Raw genomic sequence first — 18,124 nt, 5'->3', positions numbered from 1 at the left:
TAGGAATATCAAACCTTCAGTCAGATTCAATTAGCAAAAAGCGGCGTGACATGGTTTCAAGTATGCATGTTCGCAAGCCTTGGAAACAAACCCCAACGTCCAACGTTAGTCTCTATAAACCAAGCGACGCCAGCCCCGCGGTCAACATTACGTAGCGGTTTACGGGCGGGCGAAAATGATGGCGTCTGAAAGAAGTGCATCTGAAAGCTTAAAACATGCATGCACGTGTTTAAAATGCATTACGGGCGTACATTTCACCTGCTCAATCTCTAGACTGACAATGGGATCGGGCTAGTATTTACCGCACCATGAACTGTTGCTGGACTGTAGTGGTGCAAGTGGAGGGGTAACAGGAAAATCTTTACTTTCCGTGTTGCTGTACCTGTCCTGTTCTGGGGACGACCCCAACATTATTCAGATAAAATCTTCGCCCCACTGTAATCTTTGAGCGGTGCAGGCTAATTTGAAAGACTATCCGTAGCATTACTGCACGACAGTCGCTTTCACTCGCCCGGCGCCCGCGGCTCGGTGTCACCTGCAGCGGCCGACGCCGTTCGGTTTTGAGGAAACGGCAACCCCGGCCATGGCTGTCCCGACTCGTAAGACTGCGAGCGCACAGCCTCACAACAGTCAAGGCAATTTGTTGCACTTGTCGATCCTGCCAAAAAATGAACGTTATCAGGTAGACATGCGTTGGTTTTTACATTTTTTATCTCTTTTTGATCCACTCTGACAATCACTCATGAGGTTCCTAACCTTTTCCGGAGAAGCCCGTGGGTAGAACACGAGAGGGCACATTGCTGCGAGCGGGGGCCTGATGGGACATTCCGCCCTGGCCATAATGGCAGCCTACCATCGGCTGCCGTTCTGGCGATATGGGGATGGGTCCTGTGGTCGATCCGGAGGTACTTAAGCGTGCCTCCGGATCGACCACGTTGGTCCCGGAGGCACTCTTGCACATATCATCATCGGTCCCGGGTCTCTGCTTAACCTCTGAACCGGGCGGGTGGCCCCAGGCCGACCCCGGAACCCTAATTGGTGCAACATATTCTTTACCGGCGCAGACGGTCCAGTAATTGGCTCAGATATTTCAGAGGCAGGGACAAGTTCGGTTTAACGGGACCTTGGCTAAAATGCGATGAAAGCCCTCCCGTCCGGCACAGGGTTTTAAAAGTGTGACAAAAGTGAGTGACAAAAGTTTTAAAAAGTTAAACAAGTTTTACTTCACCTTTTCCGTATAATGTTGCATTCAATATCACTTTAAATGACTTCACATTGCCAGGCAGAGGTGTTAACCACAAAGCGAACGTTTACGTTGTGACGTACTTCAAGTGTAATACTACCCCAGAGTATATCAGTTGGTACCATCTCGGGTACGTACAAAGCGCGCGGGCGCACCTCCTCCCCGCGCTGCAGTCGGTGCCAGACTTGGAGAATAAACACCATCTGGACGATACACCAGCTTTCAATTCTGGGTCGGTCTGGAAGTCAGGGCCGTCTGTAACTTACATGAGCACGGAGGGGTTCTGCCCGAGCGTAGTCGCAGCGTGACAAGGGGTGGGGAAGGTTGCGTCATAACCAGTGCATGACCGGGGTGGGAGGGAGTCGAAAAACGGTTAAAAACGCGCGACGCAATCTATTGACGGTCCATCAGCAGAGATCTTGTCAACCATCGTTGGCGCTTGCTTGGCCCCCAGCTGATCTGATTCAGAGACGGTGGGCTGATGCGCGCGTGGCGTTTATCTGATGTTCGGTGTTACACATGAGAGCCGGTGGCGGGAGGCTACTGTGCCCGCAAGCCAGGAGACAGCAACGCAAAGGGCTCAAGCGTCCGCCTTGAGCATGCGTGAAACACGCACGTTGAACAGTGCTGTTACTTGTGGTTCAGCTGGTGGTTGAACCAATACGGTGGTTCAAAACCCTGTGTCGTCACTGCTGGGAATCCGCCGCGTCAGGCGCACACTCGTGCCGACACTTCGGAGCAGTCTTCTGGGAGCTTCTGGGAGCAATCCGCGCATATGCCTCGGGTAGCATCGGCCTGGAATACCCGGTAATGCCATAGTCACGTCCAGCGCGATTTTCTCAGATCTCAGGCCAGCACTTGAATAGGTTCACTCCGATCGCTGTTGGGCTTTCGTCAAATAAACAACTGGAAATTGATTGAATATATTTCAAATCGTGACAACAGCTCAAATTTACAATTCCCAACCACGTGGAGCGTTTTCCTGGAAACTCCGTAAACATTTAAATGCACAAAACAGTAAAACCCTGCAAAAACAACACCGACTACCGATATTGCAAAAATGGGCAGTCAGCTGCATTCCCATGGATTTCCACTCACCAAACCACAATGACATGTTTGTACGGTTTCCCATTACAACAGCGAACCGCACAAGCAAGGCACCAGCGCGGTCACACAGCCAACACTTCCTCACACCGCAGAGAACAGCAGCACCAGCGCAACTCAAACCGAGGACGTGGCGAAGCAGCCATAACGCCGCCTGGCCGCTGTGAGTTTGTTCACTCGTCGCCTGGCTACAGGCCAGCTGCCATCTTGTGACCGGGCACTAACTGGCTGGCACGACTCCAAAGATCCCATCACAGCTCTTCGTGCTTCATTTCGCTGCTCAAGGGTCCCTGGAAGACCATTGTGCTTGTCGTCACGGGTATATAAAGGACACACAGGTTAACCGGTGATGTTAATACTAGTCAAACAAACCACGGACAGAGCGTATGTCTGAACCGTCTCACCTATGATAAACCGACTGGTGCAAAGGAAATGGTGAACGGGACCCTGGCAGGCTTCAAAGCAGAGTGCAAACATGTCCGCAACCAGATCGGTCACCGACGTGGGGGGGGGGGGGGCAAACAAGCCGGCACATCCCACAGCATGACACCAGATGGCTGCCTTTTCCGAGCCGACAACAGGAGACGTTTCAGTCACGACACACTCTACCGGCGGCGAGCGAATCTTGGCTTCCGGCACCCAGCAGGCAACGCACAAACAGACATGCATCATACGCCTGGATGCGCACGGTGCGCCCGGTCCGGAGAGGGTTCACATACCGTCTTGAACGCGGCCAGGCCGAGCCACTCGGCGACGAACGTGCGCAGGACGCGACCGAGCGCCGTAACCGTCGGCGCGTGCACCACCGACGCGTCGTCATCGTCCCGGTGCCACACGGCCGGGAACGGCACCGGGATCAGATGCAGCACCCTCACACCTGCAGCGCGCCAGCGGCCGCCGTCAGGCGCGCACCACCGGCTTCTCACTCAGAGGATGACGCATCATCCGTGGAGCTTCGAAAGCCTGGCTGCGGACCTCACAACTAGCGCAACTGGCCAATGAGGTGTAGATAGACAGTCACTGGCGCAGGCTGCAGACGGAGAGCACCGCGCCTCTACCTGCTGTGTCCGGGCATATAACAAAAGCACCGCGCCTCTACCTGCTGTGTCCGGACATATAACAAAAGCACCGCGCCTCTACCTGCTGTGTCCGGGCATATAACAAAAGCACCGCGCCTCTACCTGCTGTGTCCGGGCATATAACAAAAGCACCGCGCATCTACCTGCCGTGTCCGGGCATATAACAAAAGCACCGCGCCTCTACCTGTTGTGTCTGGGCATATAACAAAAGTATTAAATCGTCCTTCAGTAACATATCCAATAGAGGCCTAAGATATGCTCAGCTAATGATATCGGTTAAGTGTTACGTAAAACAACATACTAGATCAGTAGATTGGCAGCTATTTAGCTTACGGCGCTGCAACAAGCAGCGATTGTGACAGAAAGCTGGTTCTCACATTGCATTGTGAGATGACGTTGAGCGGATGCAAACCGGCGTGACTTGGCGTCCACGAATGGGCAACGATCGCTTTTAGAATAGCACACGATCTATGGAGATCTGGACGAAGGTGAATACGTCATGGTGAAGCACACTACATACACAAGTTCCTTTGTCCCTCACCTTTATGTAAAAACGGCAGATGGTCATCAGCTACTTGTGGTGGCCCACGGAAGCCCCAGGATTTCATGTACCTAAATATTTTCGGCACCTCCGGCAGCAGCCCTTTCTTACGCAGCTTACGCTCCACCGACACCAGATGGCGGAACTCTGCGTTGGTGTTGGAGAGGTAGTTGGCGATTGCCGGCTCCTTGGCGCCCAGCAAGTCCAGCAGTACGAACAGGTCCTGGCCGGCACACGGCGGCATACTCCAGAGAACGCTTACCAAGGGCAGCGCTTTCGTTTGAAAAACAGGCCACGCAACGAATCGTTCAGCCAACCAGTTTTCATCCTACGCAACCAACTGATTGGTCATGCGGTTTGTGCCCTGACCGAGTGAGCATGAGAACTGACCTACAAAAAATCGTATTTGTTCTACAGCGCGCCGAAAATTAGCACTACACGGGGCAGTTTCCGAAACTAACAGCTTCACGAGACCTGGTATATTGCCCCTTCTGCCCTGTTTTCGACTGTAACGTTAACGTTTGTACAGCTGCCATAATGGAAGCAGCACATCGCAGTGCGCGCTTCTCATAACACCCGCACCCGTGCCCCACGTTGCAAAATTATTGCAAAATAGAGAAAAACATAAAGGCACATTTGCCCCACATGTCAGCTGAATGTGCTGAAACTTTCTACACATAGAGACGTTTCCGATAGGCCCAATCACCTTAAAGATGGCAAACACATTTTATCCTATGTAGTGATCTAGACCAGTGTATAAGCTGATGAGTACACCCTAAATGAACGATCCTTATATACAATAAGCCGGCAGACCAGATCGCGGCCGATCACATGCTCGGCACGCAGCCACCCCGCCCACTCACGATGCGATCCAGTTCGGTGAGGCTAGTGTTGGAGCAGGCTGTGGTGGCCTGGCAGGCGGTCTGCTGCAGCTCGCCGGCCAGGTGCCGGGCGCCGTAGATCGAGTCGTCGTCAGTCCACTCGACGATCGCCTCCTCTCCGTCCAGGAACATCAGCTGCAGGGTCGTGTCCGACCGGCCCTGGCCGTGCAGCCAGAGCGTCAGACGCTCGGCGGCACTGCCAGCCTGTGGAGCTCTCCACTCCGAGGCGGGGGCGTCGCGACTCAAGCAATGTTGCAATGTCACTTCTAACAAAACAGAGCCATGCAGAGAAGGACGCCTCTGTCCATCAGTCAGCCGGTGCGATACACGGGCATCCGAAGAGTAACGCCTGCGCAGCCTCTCTTCCACAGACTAGGTGCGGACTGCCACCGTGACGCACCCGTGGGTGGCGCAGACACCCGACTTTGATACGTCCACGCACCATTAGGGGGTGGTGATGAGAGCAACCGATGGTCTTGGAAGAATCCGCGCATCATAGCGTGTGTGCTGGGGCGGTCGCCTAATGAGGACCACGTGCCAAGGGGTGAGTGCCAGGGCCGCCCCCCCCCCCCCCTCTTGATGGGGGGCAGCTCCCATCCAGCATTGGTGCTGAGTTTGGCCTCTAACCTTGATCGGGTCCAGGTAGCGACTGGTCATCAGGTGAGCCAGGTACAGCATCATGGCGCACGGCACGGCCGAGTCGGTGGCGGCTGAAGCGGACACAGCGCCCACCCAGAGATCAGTCAGCATTCATTCGGGCAACTCCACGGCTGACAACAGTGGCAAACATCCCTCCAGCGTCAGGCAACGTCCGGCACTCACCGACAAACGCGTCCCGTCCGTAGATGGAGTCGTAGTGGCAGGCCAGCACCAGACGGCGCGGCGCGGCCGGATCGTGGGTGGCCACCACGTTGGTGAACGGCATCTCCCCCAGCGGCGTCTGCATCTTGAACGTCCGGTCACCGTCCACCGTCCAGCCCAGCCGAGTCAGTACGTCCACAAGGTGCTGGGGAGACAGGACTGGGTCAGACATCAGCAGTGTCCACTGTCCAGACCAGCCGAGTCAGTACGTCCACAAGGTGCTGAGGAAACGGGACTGGGTCAGACACCAACAGTGTCCACTGTCCAGACCAGCCGAGTCAGTACGTCCACAAGGTGCTGAGGAAACGGGACTGGGTCAGACACCAACAGTGTCCACTGCCCAGACCAGCTGAGTCAGTACGTCCACAAGGCGCTGGGGAGACGGGACTGGGTCAGACACCAGCAGTGTCCACTGTCCAGACCAGCCGTGTCAGCTACCAGCTACTTGTGGTGGCCCACGGAAGCCCCAGGATTTCATGTACCTAAGTATTTTCGGCACCTCCGGCAGCAGCCCTTTCGTACGCAGCTTACGTTACAGTTGGTGCCAGCATCCAGGTCAGTATGTGACACCAGCGGCGTCCACTGTTCACCCCAGCCGAGTCAGTACGTCCCCAAGGTGCTGGGGAGACGGGACTGGGTCAGTATGTGACACCAGCGGTGTCCACTGTCCAGTGCAGCCGAGTCAGTATGTCCACAAGGTGCTGGGGAGACGAGGCTGAGTCAGTATGTGATACCGGCGGTGTGCACTGTCCAAATCAGCACGCCAACACGTCGACGGCGTACCGATCAGCTGTCCGAACCAAACACTGGGGGCATGCATCATTTTCCATGTTCAAAATTAGTTTGACTTACGACCATACGTCCTCTGGCTCTCGTGCGATCGTTTCAGCCAATAGCCGCATGGGCTGTGACCCCAAATGACACGATTTGCATCTAGAAATATGCGATACCAGTGGTTTATGCATTTTACGCCTTTAACGGGGCATATTTGAGCGACACGAGTTCAGCACCTGATAGTGCCCAAACCTTGATTTCCCAATGAGCTAGCATCTAGCTAACTTGACAACCATGGCAGAGAGGTGCAAACGACTCGCTGGTTTTCACAACCAATTTTGCGCCGGAGGTCTCCACCTCAGGCACTGTGACGCCCTTGGACATATGCCCATGTGCACCATCATCCACGGCCGACTCTCACCAGTCCAAACGAGCAGCAGCGTGCGATATCTGACTCCATCAGAAGCGGGGAGAAGGATCGGACCCTTCGTTAAGTCCGAGATCGCGGTCCGACTTCGCAGTCACTGGGGAGAGGCAGCATCACTGCGTGATGTTCTGGAGAGCGAGCGGTGACAGTGCCATCTGGCGGTTCGCTTTGTCTTAAAGCGCCCAAAAAACATCATGCTCTGAAGCCCCAGACTAGCTTCTGGATAAAGCCTGAGGGCGAAAAAGCACCGTTGCCCAGTCACCGAAGCCGGCGCCCCACCTACCTTGCGGACATCCTCGTGTGCTGCGGTTGTGACGTAACGCGGCACAAGCAGCGGCCCGAGCAGGCGGCTCCAGGCCTCTTCGGTGGGGTCGGAATGGCGGTCCAGCAGCGCCACCTTTTCCAAAGTGTCTGCTGCCAGCGACACCGGCACGTGGCTCTTCTGCCGGCGAGGGAATCAGCCACACAGCCTCGGTCAGGGCCGCCGCCTGAGAACAGCCAGCATGGAGTGTGAGTATAGGAGTGCATGCGCGGACATCAGTGTAACGACCAGCAGAAGCGCATGGGCGCTGGGAGTGTGGCGGGTAGCTGGCCTGTGTAGAGGCAGAGCACAAACGCTATGCACGCAATGCACTGAAATCGGACAGCTTAGTTCCAGGGCCGAACTTCACAGAGCATTTCTTCAAATGCCAAACTTCGTACGCGAAACTGTACATGACATATACGCGTACCGCACTTTTCGTACCGAACTCGAATTGTTGTTCGCACGGATCTTAGTAAAGGAAAAACTCCGTCCGCATAGATCTTCGTAACAGTAAGCCTCCCGTGTGAAAATGTTCATAGAGATTTTATGTGCATGACCATTTCTCTGTAAACCGTCGCTTCATGTGCATCACGGGTTGTTCCAAATGAAAGGCTTTATAACGGACGTAGGTTAAAGATCAGTACTTAATCAAATGCATGTAAATTGCATGCATGACACGCACTGCAGTATGATCCCTTCCGAAACGCTCGTTACAGCGGGAGTTGCGGCTTGATGAAGATGGGGTTCAAAATAGTGTTAAAATATGCAACAAGCGAACGTTTCCAAAATGCCCGCTTGAATCTTGCGCACTGTTCCAGTCTTAAAGAAGGAAATGCCCTCAACAGAAAACCCACTTTTCGTTCCATACAAAGATCCAGAGCCAATAAAACGGCGCACAATCTGAGCACTTCAGCCCCGGGCAAGGCTAATCATTCAGAAAGACCACAGTCTCAGGCAACTCCAGCCAGAATCCCTTCGCCGCCGCCACCAAGAGCTCGAGACGTTCTAGCATGGACCGTCCACCATTCTGAAAACGATTGGAAACCGCAATTACATTACGCAGGTATATTGCTTAAAGGCAGTGTTCCACACTTGTATAGGGTTTTGAAGTGAAAAAGACATCTTGAAGATCATTAGGTTCAGTTCACAGCGCTGCCCGTCTTAAAGAAAATGTTCCACATTTGAAGATGTTGGAGCAAGCGTCAGATAGTGAGAAACAACCTCAGTTATAACTAGTGGTATTCTTTTAAGGGGGAAAGGGCTGCTCTGGAAACAGCAATTTCTCTGTTCAGTAAATAGGCTGCTTAATACGCCATTGCTTGATTTGGTCATCGCACTCGCACAACATTGATTAAAAACCACTTGACGGCCATTATATGACAATCGTGCTCACGAACGCCAGATGTGAGCGACTCGGCAATTATATTTTGATTGGCTTTGATCACCACATGACCAATGAGATAGCAGGATTCAAATGACGCCATTATGGCGTCATGGATGCCTGGGTGACCTTGAAATGGTCTGCCCGAAAAAGTCTATATATTTTCGCAGGCGTGTAGCTCAGAAACTAAAAGGGCTTAGGTCTATGAAGGGTAGGACCGTGAACTGTACGCTCACGCATATAAGCAGACTGTTTCAACGTGACCCAGGCATCCACAACGTCATAATAACGCCTCTTAATTAACGTTATGCAAGGTACGATGATGTCATCAAACAATGATGTCTCGAGAAGCATATTTACCACATAGAGAAGTTGTGTGGTGTAGAGTAGGTTTTTTCACTTAAACGTATACTAATAGTTATAAGCGATCTTATTTCATCATATCTGTTACTTGCTTCAATATCTTCAAATGCGGAATATTCGCTTAAAAGGGAGTGTTCCACTAAGTATGGGTTTTGGAGTTGGATATGGTCGCTATTTATTACGGAAATAAGATACATTATCAAATAACTTCAGAATGGCGCTAAAAACCGAGCATGCGAATAAAAGTCGACATTTCAAACTCCCGGATAAATATGCAAGACCGTCACAAAAAAAGGAACGAAACACGAGGACATAACAATGTTTGGCTCAGCGACCATTCTAACACCGCCACTGCCAGCTCTCGGCGATTTTGAGTGCTAGGGTGTCTCTTTTATCGGACTAGTTTGGCAGCATCTCAATAACATACAAACTTTCCATGACGTAGTCAAACAATGACGCATGGAGGAGGATGTTTAGAAATAATAACTTGGTAGTTAAAAGTGGGCTCAGTTCATCATAACTGATAGATGGATCAATATCTTTAAATGTGTAACATCCCGTTTAACTCACGCCCTAGGACATGATGACGACTTGTCAGTGCTTCATTGTCAAACTCAAGCAGAACCAAACTCTTTGATGATCTCTGGTTCACTGATCAGCTGTGTTTTCGCTCAGGAGCGCGAAGATCAAAATACCCGCAGCACTTCTTTGCAGACATTTCAGTCCGCTGCGCCACACATTCCCGCTTTTTTCTTGGAGTTGAAAGGGCTGACAGCGAACTCTGCACTCTGTGAAGTGTACCCCATGGGTGGCATGTGGTTTCTTACATGTCATAAAACGGCATCGCCTGTTCTCGATCTTCTGAGTTCGATCATCACCATTCACCATTTAGTCACTTATATACCAATACATGCCATCACTTGAAAAAGGGTGCGGCAGGTGACCACAGCTAGGTTACTATGTCCGCACGCCCTGGTTCTCGGAGCATCTAAGCAGGGCACGCGCGTGCAGGCTTGTGCCTGTCGGTGGTTCCAACATACCAGGACCGAACCTCAATGCCCCCACGAATCATTAGAGGGGCTCCATAATCACTCCGGTGACCACGTGACCGTGACCATGCACCGACTCGATGTGGAGCGGCTGCCTCATTTGCCTGATCTGTCACCCCTCGAATATTTTCTGTGGGGGGGGGGGGTTACCTGCAGGACCAGGTCTGTGAAAACAGCCACAGGCAGTCGTTAAGGTCAAACTTGGCCCGGTAGATTAATGTGCGTTTGGGTGGTAGGCGCGAACATTTTGAGGGTATAATAAAGCAGCCCTAAATCCAAGCCCGTTATCTTGTGGCCTTGAAATATGATGGGCTAAACATACAACGCATTGGACATGCTGCGCGAAAATCGGACGCTCGTAGTCCAAAAGATGAAGCAGCTGTCCGAAAGTTAAGTGCCAAATGTATTTTGGGACCTTAGTATGTATCATTAATAACGTTCATTGTATCCCGAAAATGTGGCGTGGAACATTAAGGAAAATGCGGGCTGTTAATGATATATTAGATAATGAACCAAGCACTGTATGACCAGCCAACCATGATCGACTTCACTATGAATACGGTGCTTCAAATTCAACTTCAATGCACTATGGAATATGAAAAATGGTAATATGGCCTCAATACGGTATCGCACGGCCCCGGACGTGACCAAACTTAAGTGGACGGGGTCAGATGGTATCGGGTGCCATGGGACGTGACCAACAGAGACAGCACGGAGCGGGACCAGACGGGACCGGACGACACCAGATGGAACGTGATCATCCGAGACGGGACTGACATGATCGGAAGCCATGAGGCGGCACGGGATCGGCATCCCATCCCGTCCATCTCATGCGATGGGACGGGATGGGATGGGGCCGGATGGGACTAGATAGAAACGAATGGGACAGTACAATCCAGACGGGAGCGGGCGGGACCAGGCGTTAATGGACTGGGCCGGATGGAACCATGTAACGTCAGAGTACAGAATGGGGCCACACGGAAGAACATGGACGGGGCGAGGCCAGACGGGACCGGACGGAACCAGATGGGACTTTACAGGACTGGATGGTACCGGACGGAAATGGACGAGACCTGAAGGGATGGGATGGATCAGGATGAGACTTGGGACGGAATGAGCTTGGATGGAGCCCGACGGAGCCAGACAGGACAGGACGCCATGGGACAGGATCGGCCGGCAAGGGACGTGACTAAAGGGAACGGACGGCCAGGAACGAACTGGACGAGACCAGAGGCAGACCGGAGAGGACCAGACCGGGCCCGTTTGGTCCTGCCCAGCCCCCATGTAGTCCATGTGGCGTCATTGTCCAAATCAGCAGGGTCCTAGGTTAGGTTCTAACACTGTGCATGGGCTGTGCCAGAAGTCTGGTTTCCACCCGCTCTGCACACTCCGCGGCGACGTCACTGTTGCCGAGGCTCCGATGCGGCGTCGCCACGGGCTGCGGGGGCGTAAAGCTGCGGGACAGCCGGAACAACGGACACCTTCGTTCAAGTAATGAACAGCCTGTTGGCGAGCGGTCCATGCGGCCAGCGAGCCGATCCCACAGAATCTAATTATAAGCAAGATGGTGTGCTCTGTAAGCCTATGCCGCTAACGATTAACCTGCAATTAGTGAAAAGGTAAAAACGCACACACAGCAGAACTGCACGAAATACGACCGTCAAAACACCGGACACTCTTCTAATCCATTATGAACAGCCTATTAATGTCTGGTGCATACGACCAGCGAACCAATTGAGTACAATTTACCATCAACACGGCAATGTATGTTGATAGGTGCTGCAGCCAAGAATAAAGTCGGCGTGGAAATTAAAACGCTTACGCAAGAATTGCTGCAGAGATGGGCGGCCGGCATATCGGACTGCCTTCGTATCGATAATGAGCAGACTGCTTGGGGCTTGTGCCAGGAAGCCGAACGTGTAGAATAAATGGCAAGCACGATGATGTATTTATCGCGGGCTTATATGCCTTGCGGTTGAAATGCATTAATCGTGAAAAACGAACATACGCACGAGCAAACTGTTGAAAATGACCAGCCTAAACATCGGGCCACCCTCTTATCAGCAAAAACCATAAAATTACTGGAAGATTACATATCCGCCATCCGATGGCGTGTAATTGAATGACAAGCATGATAATATGCGTTGCGAGCTTATACTCAGAAAAGTTGTTCGTATTCAATCGGCACTGTGAGTGAATACGCCCACACATGGGTGCATGCACTAGAGGGAGTGAGTCCAGAATCTCCTTCAATTTAACAACAAAAATGACGATCACTTGTGCCTTTCCCCGCAACTTGGCATAAATTCCGTTGCCCCCGCGGCTGTGCGGGAGCAGGCAAGCATGCACGCTGATCTTTTTTTTTTTGGGGGGGGGGGGAGTTAAAGGGAGTGTACATCTTCATGGGGTTTTGAAATGAAACTGCCATCTTGAAGAACTTTCGGTTCCGTTCACAATCCTGTTTTTCTTAAGATCTAAGCCCATTCACTTTCTGAGCTACACGCCCGCGAAAATGGTGAAAAGTATGTCCGGGAGGGTATTTCAAACTCACCTTGGCATTCATGACGTTATAATAATTTCATTCAAATCCGCTCCATTCCAGTCATTCTATAAGCCATACGGCGATCAATGCCAAGCAAAAATGTTATTGTCGAAGCTTCATATCTGGCGTTCGTGAGCGCGATTTCCAGATGTAACGGCCGTCAACTGGCTCTCAATCAATGTCGTGTTAAGTACGATGACGTCATCAAACCATAACGCATCGAGGAGCATATTTGCTGGGAAAAGAATTTTGCTGTCTAGAGCAGCCTTTTCCACTAAAAAAACATACTAAAAGTTATTAGTGAGCTTGTTCTATCATTTATGATGCTGCCTCAATGTCCTCAAATGTGAAACATCCCTTTAAAAGAAATGTTCCACAGTTTAAGATATTAAAGCAAACGTCATGTGTAATGAAATACGCTCACTTACAACTTTCGGTACACTTTTACGCCAAAGACTGCTCTAGAACAAGCAATTTCTCTGTTTAGTAAAAACGCTCCTCAGTTCATCATTATTTGGTCACGTTACCATACATTGTACATCATTGATTGAAAGCCTTTTAATGGCCGTTACATCTCGACACCGTGACCACGACCGCCAGGTATAAGCGAATCGATAATTGCACTTGTCTTGGCCTTGATCGCCGCGTGACTTACAGAATGGCAATATTTGAACGACGTTATTATGACACCATGGATGTCTGGGTGGCCCTGAAATAGTCTCCCGAAAAAGTCCGCACATCTTCGTGGGCGTGCGACTCAAAAACTAGCTAGGGCGGTTTGGGCCCTCAGCAGGGTAGGGCTGTGAACCGCACATGATGACCTTAAAGATGGCTATTCCAGTTCAAAACCTCGTACACGTGTGGAGCACTTCCTTTGAGGAAAATAGTATTACGGAAACATGTATAAGACAATGAAAGATTACCTTTTGTTACCAGACACAAATATTGCCACGGAATATCGCACAAATAGTCGCCACCGCCAAAACACAGGCAAACGTGACCAGGTTTACGCGGACGCGCGCGCAGCCCATAAGACTTGGTACATATGATGGTGTGCGTCCACATCATCACCGCCCTTGAGTGGTCGTGGCTACATGAAATATGCTCAATCTCAAGCAATAAAGTAAAGTAAAGTAAGCAAATGTGCTCCAGTAAATACAATTATTGGAGCACAATAGCACTCGCCCAAACTGATTGCTCAAACGCCCACGTAAATATGCTCAAGAAAATACCATTATTGGAGCACAATGGCACTCGTATGAAACGCACCAAAATTTTTAAGTCGTGCAGTTAACGTGAGTCCGGTTAAAAAGAACGGGACAAAAAATACATGTCGTGCTCTGCACCCCCGTTTGGATATCTATGATTCCATCCACGTGCCACTTTGGCGTCAAACATAGCAAAGCACATACACGTCTTAAGATCGCAACACACATAGCTCGACACACCGCGACTATGCAAGCAGATAGGGCCAAGGCGCTGTCGGCCCCGCGCACAGGTAAAGACCGAGCACAGCCGGCCCCACAGAGATGAAGAGACCCAACACGGCGGAACGCAGATACACGATCAAACAAGACGCATCTAGCGCCAAAAGTGTAGCAGCCAACAGACTAGCCACGCTCGCGACCCACTCGCACCACCGGCGGCAGCACGACCACGAGGTGCGAGGTCGTATAAGATCAAAGCTGATTGCAGTGGCTCGCCGCGTAAGTGGCCGCGTGTGTCATACCCATTTAAGTCTATACAGCCGGCTCGCTGGTCACATACATCTGCCACTGACTGTTATGGGTATGAAGACAGTCCGATGTTCCTGCCGCCCAATTGCGAATAAGTATCATGTGCATGTCTTCACCAAGCAAGTCTGCATTTTAATGGCTTGCCACATAGGTTTGCGGTGCAGATCATTGTAGTCGCCATAAAATTATACCCAATCGGTTCACTGGACAGCAGAACCTTCTACTAACAGCCTTGTCATTGTCTGTACGAACATTCGACGTTCTGGTTGCCCCTCAGCATTACGTTCGACATCTTGCAGCCCGCAGTGCCTTGAAGTCTCGGCACCAGTGACGTCACGCTAACGTCAGGCAAATATGAGACATGAATCACCAGACGGTTTTACCTCTCTCGTATATCCTCGTGCTTCGACATCTTCCAAACTGCACAATCCTCAGATCATCAGTAGACAGCCATGCTACATCTATTACCCTGTTTACATGGGCAGCTGTGATTCGAATTGAGCCGGGACCCGTCCTCGATCCGAACTATCCGGCCCATGTATACACTCACGCGCCGTTCCGCTGATTCGAATCGTGCGCCGGAGGAAATCCCTTCCCGTGAGAGGATCATCCGTTCAGGAAGGGATTTCGTCCGAATTATCGGCCGTCAGCTGTCTAAACAAAAAAAAAAGAAAAATGCCTGGCGCACGCAGTTCTGTTCATGGCCATTTCAGCTTTGTTTGGTGTTGCCGCTCTTCCACGGGTTTTTAGCTATTGCTCGAGACGGTTCAAGTCCAAGATGGTAAAGGAAAAGAGAAAGAAGGTGAAGTTGACACCATGCTGCTAAAACTACTCTTATTATTGAGGGCCTTGAGTGGCTAGCAGCACAGAAATGCTCACGTAATTTAGCCTTGCTAGGCGCGTGATCTATGCAGACAGCAGGCGTCGGCGGTGTTTGGTGTTATCTTTCCGCCTAAAGGTTAGATTAATTTACATCTGGGGCAGGCTCCATGCTTCCAAAAGCCAGATGGAGGTAATCTGGTCATTTTATATAGCTTTGACTTGTTCTCACTTTAATTTTTGGATTGCTCAAAATTCTTGCAGAGAATGCCTCAAAGTTTCTTTCATTAAGTTAATACCTCAAGGCCCCAGGAGTGTTTTTGCAGATGTTCCTTAAATTAGGATGCTGGTTGCTTGTCAGTTAAATTTGTGAGAGAAAGGTAGCTTAAAAATTGCTGCATGATATGACGGATGAACAAATATAGATCATTGCAGTCAGCTCGGAATGTGAACTTTTTTGATGGTAGGACCGAAATTGCCCAATGACGGGGTCAGAACAGCAAGAAAGCAAATGTGAACACTGGCTGAAAATAGTTGTCATCATTACTCTGCTAAATCCAAGTTTGTGTGTTCCATGTGCAGGAAAACAGTGCATAAACTAACACCTAACACGATGGCACATGCTGCATGGAGAACACGTCTGTGTTGCATATCATCACCTGTTTTTGTACTGGTGATTAAATATGTCACCATGGTGCTTTTTTGTGATGGGTGTCTTTGCGGGCCATGAGGTAGGTACTTCAACTGTTCAACAATTCTTGCAGGGAGTACCAATAGTTTCTTTCATTAAGTGAATACATAAATGCCCCAGGATTGATTTTGTAGACATTTCTCCTGTGACTTGAACATTTGGTTGACCACCTATTGGCAGGAGGGATGTGCTGGATATTGGTGACTGGCTCGTCAAGGAAATATGAAGTTACATCACACTGGTAGACCAAATGGCAAGGGAGCGGGGGCTGGAATATTTGTTTTTCATGTGATTAGGCTGTTTGTTGCTTGTCGGTTTAATGTGTGTGAGATAGGTAACTCAATAATTCCTGCATGATGCAAAGGATCAACAAATATAGGCAATAGATCATTGCAGTTAGTGCAGAATGTGAACTATTTTTAATGATGGGACCAAAATTGCCCAGTGATGGTTCCAAAATGTCAAGAAAGCAAATGTGAGCACTGGATGAAAATAGCTGTCATCAGTACTCTGTCAAATCCAGGTTTGTGCATTTCATGTGGAAGAAAACAGTGCATAAACTAAGTAAACCTAACATAATGCCACATGATGTGCAGAGAACATCTGTGGTGCACATCATTACCTGTTTTTGTACTGGTGAGTAAATATGTTACCTTGGTGCTTTTCTGTGACATGTATCTTTGCAAACCATGAGCTGGATAATTGAGCTGTTGTTATAATTAATCATTTGTTATGAATTTTGAGCCCAGATTGCTTTTGTCATGACAGCTCTGGGGCTGGTTCACATGTTATGATCTTTGGACTGTGCGAACACAGCTGTTTGTGCCACCTAGCCATCAGTCAATATCAGCCAATGCTGTTGACTGCAAGGATATCAAAGCAGTATTTCAACCCTATTATGTCAAGAAAGCAAATAGCTGCATTCTGACTTGCCAGTCCATGCCAAGTCTAAATGGCAATGCTGCCCTCAGGTACTGATGATGCATTGGATGGGAAAAGACAACATAGTTACACAATTTTTGCCACTGACTATGTAGCATTCATGAGTCATTTCTGTAGCTTAGCTCACTGTTGCAGGCTGCTCATAAATGCATTAGTGTGAGAGTAGGTAATGTGTTTCTTGGGCTGCGCAAAGTAGATGACATGATGCTGGGTGGCATACTGATATGAGTGTGGTAAGTTTGTGAGTGTCATTGGCCAATACAAGAAAATACTGATTTCCTGCTAGCCAAAGTTTCCTGCTAGTAAAAATTTGCATATAACACTGCTTATGTGACAGATTTGGCAGTGCTGACTGCGCAACTCTTGTGTTTCAAGTGTTATGGCTTTTGCTGTAGCTATAAAGCCTATGAGTCCCGCACATATCATTTTTCCAACGGAGTCCATCTTCCTCCTCGCCCTCAAAGCTGTCTCGCGCCCACCATGGCTCGTGACATTCGCCATCCATACGCAGAGTACCTGCTTTTTTCTTCTTGTTTTGTTCAGTTCGCCTCAAAAGCGCAGTTTTCGCCCATAATCCGTTCCTTGATTCGAACTAAGCGGGATCGAACTATCGACCGTTAATCCGACGTAAAGCCGGTTTCGCCCATGTAAACGCCCCTCGCCGAGAGGGTTAACGTCGCATGATCCGTTCCGATCTTAATTCGAATTATCCTCGGCTGCCCATGTAAACCGGGTATATGTCTCTGTCCATGCATGCTGGGTGGGTGGTGGGTGTGGGATGAAATATCCCACACTGTCAGCACAAAATTATATGGCAGGTAGAGCAAACAGAAGGTGTATTAGTAAATGCCTGGTAGAGGTACTGATAACAAGCTTCTATGCTAACACACTAGCTCTACCCACTCAACCTGTTTCGAGAATATGGTCATCTACAACAGCGATACCAAAATATAAAGGCATTACTGGGGATAAGGCCTGCACTGGCATCACCCAAAATATTACATTCCAGAGTAATGGTAGGTGACATGCTCCAGGGGCTGGGCATGGATTCTAGCACTTCTGGCTCTTGACATGGATTCCAGCCCTTCTGACACTTGTCATGGATTGTATTGATTCTAGCACTTGCCAAAGGCATGCAGTCTATCAATTTCTTAACATCAAATAAGGGTATAAGCGTGCTGCCCACCTGCCGGGTCCTCCATCCTGGTTCATCTGTTGCTGCACAGAAATTCAGCACATGTGCGAACAACACAACATAATATCGCTGCATGTTGGGTGCCCACAGTGAATCCTGATATCACGCAACCATACACCAAGCCGTCTCCCACACACTCAAGCCTCGCACACCCCGCGCAGACCCAAAACAAACTCCACGCGCGGGCGTCGC

General features: G+C 50.1%; 1 protein-coding gene across 2 annotated transcripts; it reads right to left on the bottom strand.

The window, feature by feature from the left end:
- Window positions 1–2,154: 2,154 nt before the first annotated feature.
- LOC119093092 (glutaminyl-peptide cyclotransferase) lies at window positions 2,155–18,124 on the bottom strand. Of its 2 annotated transcripts, XM_037215980.1 has the most exons (8): window positions 17,924–18,124; window positions 7,194–7,352; window positions 5,671–5,854; window positions 5,476–5,558; window positions 4,831–5,007; window positions 3,968–4,190; window positions 3,067–3,224; window positions 2,155–2,637 (listed from the first exon to the last, which is right to left on the bottom strand). In XM_037215980.1, the coding sequence occupies exons 1-8, from the start codon at window positions 18,005–18,007 to the stop codon at window positions 2,599–2,601; spliced, it is 1,107 nt and encodes a 368-aa protein (XP_037071875.1). In that variant the 5' UTR covers window positions 18,008–18,124; the 3' UTR covers window positions 2,155–2,598. The 2 variants fall into 2 exon arrangements, with proteins under 2 accessions (XP_037071875.1, XP_037071876.1); XM_037215981.1 differs by lacking the exon at window positions 17,924–18,124 and having other exon boundaries at window positions 5,671–6,006; window positions 7,194–7,280.

This window comes from Pollicipes pollicipes, unplaced genomic scaffold (assembly GCF_011947565.3).
Source record: "Pollicipes pollicipes isolate AB1234 unplaced genomic scaffold, Ppol_2.1 Scaffold_4002;HRSCAF=4701_pilon_pilon_pilon, whole genome shotgun sequence".
Classification (NCBI taxonomy): domain Eukaryota; kingdom Metazoa; phylum Arthropoda; class Thecostraca; order Pollicipedomorpha; family Pollicipedidae; genus Pollicipes; species Pollicipes pollicipes.
Note: the sequence above shows the minus strand (reverse complement) of the source record. Positions and strands in the feature narration are given on the sequence as shown.